General features: G+C 39.1%; 1 protein-coding gene across 2 annotated transcripts in view; it reads left to right on the forward strand.

Moving 5' to 3' along the window:
* GEMIN5 (gem nuclear organelle associated protein 5) overlaps window positions 1–5928 on the forward strand; it is a 33067-nt gene extending 27139 nt beyond the window's left edge. For both annotated transcript variants that reach the window (XM_060240257.1, XM_060240258.1), the window contains exons 23-28: window positions 228–438; window positions 1495–1752; window positions 2601–2763; window positions 3835–4372; window positions 5111–5207; window positions 5464–5928. In XM_060240257.1, the coding sequence (XP_060096240.1) occupies window positions 228–438; window positions 1495–1752; window positions 2601–2763; window positions 3835–4372; window positions 5111–5207; window positions 5464–5631 (1435 nt within the window). In that variant the 3' untranslated portion in view covers window positions 5632–5928. The remainder of the gene's footprint in view (window positions 1–227; window positions 439–1494; window positions 1753–2600; window positions 2764–3834; window positions 4373–5110; window positions 5208–5463) is intronic.
* The last annotated feature ends 94 nt before the right edge of the window (window positions 5929–6022 follow it).

A 6022-nucleotide genomic window follows, 5' to 3' on the forward strand; every position in this document is an offset into this window, starting at 1 on the left:
AACATAAATCCACCATACTGAAAGTCCTATAGTTCTGGCTCTTGGCTAGAGTGAGAACAGTCCATTAAAGATGGAGGAGGGGGCATGGGCTTACACTGCCTTGTAAAAACTGTAGTAGAAGGGAACCAGGATTCCAGGGGATCAACAGACAAAGCATATGAAACAAGCAGGGGTTTTGGTAGTGAACTGAAAGCTTCCCTAGTGTAACTTTGTGTTTTTCTTTTTAGTTACATGGGAGCTGCTTCTCCCTATGATGCAGCCAAAGTGCTGTCTAAAAAGGGAGACCCCGCATCTCTAAAAGCTGCTGCAGAGCTGGCCATGATAGCTGGAGAGAAGGACCTGTCAGTGACTTTTTCCTTACGGTGTGCACAGGAGCTTCTGTCTGCCAGGAATTGGGTTGGGGCCCAGGAAGTTCTCCAGCAGCATGAGAGTTTGTTGGTCAGTGCACAATATTACTTCCATAGACGCATCCATGATACTTCATTTATATGATTCCTCTGTGGGTTATGTGTAATTCTGATTCTTCTAAATTTTTTTAAAAAACACTTCGTATTTAAAGAGGGAGAGTAGTGTGGAGGGCAGAGACTATTTTAACTCTGCATATGTTATTTTTCCACTTAAAATCACAACTTGCATCCTCTTCTGCAACCCCCAGGTATTTTTACCCTAGGGGAGGGGGAGGATCTGTATTCCTCAGCAAAGTAAAGTTAGTTTGAAGATAGCAACTTCTATTTTAAAAAAACTGGCACCACGAGAAAGATCCCCAACTTTATACTGCAGTTCCACCTTTTTTTACTGCTGGACAAAAATGATCCTCGAACTAGAAATGAATGTAGTTCTTTCCCCAGTTGAGGGAAATTTACTACCTGGATGTGCTTTAGAATGAACATTAATTATTGTTTAACCAGAGATTTTGGATAATGTTCCTAGGTACAAAGGATCTCATTCTTTGCAAAGATATTTTGTAACTTCCATAGTAACCCATTACTACACTGCTTTGTCCAGGATATGTCGACTGAAAAGTTTTTTGGAAAGGGATCCATCTAAATCAAGTCCTCTTGGTGTTTTTCAGTGGTTTTCATTTAAACCCATCTTGTTTTAGCTTTATTTTAAAAATTCTGCTGGAGAGTGGGCCACTTTTTTTTAACAGTCTTCTGGATATTTGAGTGGGAATCTTGATCCACAAGCTGCAAGAAATCAATTCTCAAACGTATTGAAAATGTGTTTTAGGAGCAAGAGACACATGCTCGTTGCAGGGGAGAAAATTATCCCCAATTCCATTTGCTACTAATTGCATCTGAAACTTTACCATCACTATGCAAGAAGATGAGGTCTTGTATTTTTAATTATCCAGAGGGTCTTTTCCTGATCTCAAAGATACGTTCACAGATAAACATGTCTAACACATTATGAAAATATTGTGGAAAATGTACATTCCCAGCATGCAGTGTTTTCTCTCCTGATTAAAATAATGGCTGAGATTTTCTTTTACAGGGACACAGACTAGTGTTCTGTCTTAATGAGCTGCTTCACAAATGCCTTCATGAAAGGAATCCAGTGCAAAACAAAAGTCCATCCATACCTTGCTACCACAACTGGGTGGTGAGACAAGACTGCTCTTTCATGGAAATGGTGACCACTGTATGGCAGAGTATATTTGGTGTGCATACTGTTGAACAAGCACAGGACATGTTTGAACAGCTACAGACTATTCAGTATCCTCCTGTCACAAGCAACACTCCTCCCCGGCAGGTAATCTTGTGTGTTGACTGTAGATTTCAATATCTTTAAACTGGGGAGAAGAGAATTCTGATATAAATATAAGCATAAGAGGGGGCTGACATTCTAAAGGTGATCAGGAACACAATACAGCTGAAGTATGTTATTATGTGCATTGAAGAAGCTGGCCTTGATACTCCTGGTGTGCATTTTTGTATTGGTTTTCCAGCATCTGTCATTGTTTCTGTTCCAGGCTGTGAAAGGAAGATGCTTAGTAAATTCTCGTTTCTGATCCTCTGAATACAAAACCTAAGTGAAACAGCCTTGTCTCCCTTAAGTTTTGTATACTCCACTGAGGCTCCCTTCTAGATTCTAACAAACTGTGATCAGAAACTATACTTTGGAGGTTAAATCCTGCACAATAGATTAATTTGCCCCTGCAGAGTTCTTCTCTCTGCTCACAAGTATTGATCTGTATTCTGAAGCCACAGTTAAGAATGATAGTATTACTGAAGGGCTTTGAACTGTGTATCATTCAGTGTGATAAATCCATTATTGCCCCTGGAAGAATAAATGGCACAAAAAGTGAAGGAATATTTGTCAGGAATTCATATGCAGCTTGTCCAGGGCCCTTATTTGACCTTTTAAAAGATGCAATAAAAACTTTGGGGTTGGAAAGTGATTTAGCAGATGTCAGTTTTGAGCTGATTCAAGTCTTTGTTACCAATTTCAGAATGGTTTTACTTTGCATGTCTCCATGAGTACAATAGTTGAAAGTAACGAAGGCAGAAAATGGGGCTATTTGCTCTAGTGTCTGGATTGCCAGTAGTTGGGCTCAGACTTGTTTTTCCTTCTCAGTGAAGCTAGGTTTCTTTCTCCAGCTCCTGTTCTACATATCCCATGAATTGACCCTGGCACTTCTGAGTCATCAGACTACTTCCTGGGAACAGGCAGTGAAAGCCATTCTTAGAGCTGTAACCCAGAGCTATGATGCTGGGAATTTTACTCTTATGCAAGAAATTTGCAGCAGCATCTTTCCTAGAGGTAAAATCTTAATTTATCCTCTGTAAAGGTATCAATCCATGGAAGCTAATCTCGTTGAAATCCTTTAAGGGAAAAGGGATCCAATAATTCTTCATGTACTATTTCCATCTTCATTCTGTATACTAAACGAGCACAGTTCCTTTTCCTTTGTCCCAACATGGCCCAAACCTATAGTGACAGATGAGATTAGGTATATTAAGTGGGATAACCAAAAATCTGTTTTTGTAGGTGTCCAATACTGTTTCTTGGAATGTATCAGTTGAGTATCACAGTGAAACTGAAATGCCATATTTTGAACATTATTTTATTTATATCCCACCTTTCTTCCCAACGGGGACCCAAAACAGCTTACATCATTCTCCTTTTCTCTCCATTTTATCCTTGCAGCAGCCCTGTGAGGTAGGTTAGGCTGAGAGTGTGTGACCAGTCCAGGGTCACCTGCAAAGCTTCCATGGCAGAGTGGGGATTCAAAACCAGGCTTCCCATATCCTAGTTCAACATTTTTACCACTACATTATGCTGACTCTTTAAAAATCACTTTTTAAAAAATCATAGTGCTGTTATATAACTCTGTAGGTATAACATCTCCCCTTCCAGTTAGGTCTGTATAACATCTGCGCTTCTAGTTAGGTCATTACAGTAACTTAATCTGTTGTTTCCCCCATTATCTTACTAATTATAATAGAATTATATATTATGGCACTTCCTGTTCCAGAATGAATGGCACCAGTGAATCTTCTAGGAACATTTCTTCAGCCTTTCATGAGGCGAAGTAATTCAGAGCAATCCACTTTTAAGCAGTAATTCACTTTAATATCAGAACCCTGGTGGATCAAACCAGTGCCCTATCCATTCTTACGCTGGCCAACCTGATGTTGCCTCTTGGCACTGGGCTTCAGAAATGTATTGCCTCTTAAATGTAGAGGCTTTGTTTAGTCGTCATAGTTGGTAGCCACTGATAGACCTCTCTTCCATGAATTTGTCTCATCTTCTAAAGCTGAGTAAGATTTTGACTGTGGAAGGATATTGGGGTGCTCAGTATTTCAACCGTGTTCATCCCTCTTTTGACAGGCTGCGATTATCTGAGAGAAAAGCTAGACAGCTCAGATTTGCAGAGCTTGTCAGCATACAGGAGTTTACAGGCATTTGTGGCTTATGGGCAATTATACAATCTGTGGTGGAACCTCCCTGCTGATTCCCTGGTCTCAAAACACTCAAGGCTTTCTTCTGAGGCGTGTGGTAATGAGCAGTCCACTCTCTGTTGCCAGAGCAACTCTACAGATGCCTCTAGCCCTGCAGAAGGTATACATGACTCTGAAGCCAGGCCTGAAGAATTCTTTCCCAAAAGGGATAATAATGGTTCTAGCTCAGAAACAGACACTTCAACCAACTCGGGTCTATTAAAGGAGAGACAAGCACTGAACAGTTGTGGAGTGCTGCTTTCAGAAGAACATGCTTCAGTCCAGTGTGTGCAAAGGAATATCTTCAGAGTTCAGCAGACTTTGGCAGACATGATCCATCAGCATCAGAAAAACAACCTTCAGCAAAGTACTACTGATGAGCAGGATTTGGTAGAAACACAGCTTTCCCTACCGAGTCCAAGTCAAAAGTAAGATTTAAAACTTACAGCTATTCAGAGTAACTTCGGAATTTACAAACACTATTTTGAGCAGTCATTGGTCTTCATAGAATGGAATTATGCAGGGTTTTCTGAATCATACAAGCATTTCTCTTCTGTCTGGTTACAGGCTGTTCCCCCTCTCCGCCTTACAGTTCTGGGCCATATAAGGCATAATTCTTCTTGGAATTACATTAGGGGAATGGAAAAGCCGCTGTACATATTGAAGGGGCCCACAAATAATTGACTTTTTTGGTCTCTTGTGTGCTCCCTTTCACCAATGATTCTGGACTGGCAGAAATATTTGTAATGGGATATGAAGAAGTTAAGAAAGCTTAAGATTGGTGTTTCTTGCTTTCCTCAATAGCAGCATAAAAACATTTAGGGAAGTTTGTTTTAATTGGGCTAGGAAAGAAATGTATGCCCATAAAGTGGTGTAAAATTTGAGGTGAATTTCAGTTCTGCGTACTATACTAAGCCTGGCCATTTGATTCACTGAAAATCTTTAAAAGAATGAAGATTACTCACAAATTTACCATTTTATTTAGAAAACATACTACCCTTTAGAGACCTGCTTGAGACATTTTATTAACTGTAGCAAAATCCTTTTCATAATGCCTGAAGTCACTAAAGTTGTCTAGATCTGATTTTTAAGAGGGAAGTATGCTTATAGATTGAACAGGAGTACTTTTACATAATGTTTGGTAATGTAATCTTAACTCTTAACAGTACAAATGAAGCCAGTGAGACAGTTTCTCTACCGGATCTTATGAAACAGCTCACAGAATCAAATCAGAAACTAGCAAAGTTTCCAAGTATTACAAAGGTAAGGGTTACAGGTAATATATCAAAGTTCGAAAAGTAAAATCTGTTCAAGTAAATGATTCACATGTCCACCAGTGGAGATGTGTGCAATTCAGAGCTTTCATAGCATGAGTGACACGAAATAACTTTATAAATGCATGTGCTTTTATAATCTTTTATTACCAGTTAATTATCAATTCAAGATAAACTATATGGCTGATGCTTTGAAAAGGCACCATCTCAGGCTGAGTATGCATATCCAAAACTTATCTTTACAGAATTTGCCTTTCCCAGATGTCCTGGAGTGCTGCCTGGTTATGCTTCATGTGGGAGCCCAGTGCATAGTAGATCTTGATCCAGAGCTACAGGAGCAGTGCTTGTACCTACTTCAAAAATATAAAGGAACTGACATATATGAAAAAGCTTGTAGGAAGTTCTTCACTTGAATCTCCTGTTCTGATCAAGTCACTTTTTTTCTCCTTTATGTGAAGGACTACTTTTGGATATTGTTTCATTCTAGAATGGATGAATAAACTGGCTATTGTTATACAGTCACACTGGTCAGTAATAATGCTTTTGTGGTTGTTTTTAAAAAAGACCATACACCCTTTTTCAATATTGTAAAACTTTTTATACTGTAAGGAAAATATAGAGAGATCCATACAGTATTTTTGTGCCGAATCATCCCACCCTTTGAGCTGCATATGACATCTAAGCAATAAAGAAAATGTGATGTAATTGAACTCAAGTTGTTTAAATCATTCCTGCAGAATCACTTGTTTTTGAAGCACTCACTTCTCTGCACTTTATAAAAACATGATTCTAGAACAGTGCTCT

This window comes from Heteronotia binoei, chromosome 5 (genome assembly GCF_032191835.1).
Source record: "Heteronotia binoei isolate CCM8104 ecotype False Entrance Well chromosome 5, APGP_CSIRO_Hbin_v1, whole genome shotgun sequence".
Lineage (NCBI taxonomy): Eukaryota > Metazoa > Chordata > Lepidosauria > Squamata > Gekkonidae > Heteronotia > Heteronotia binoei.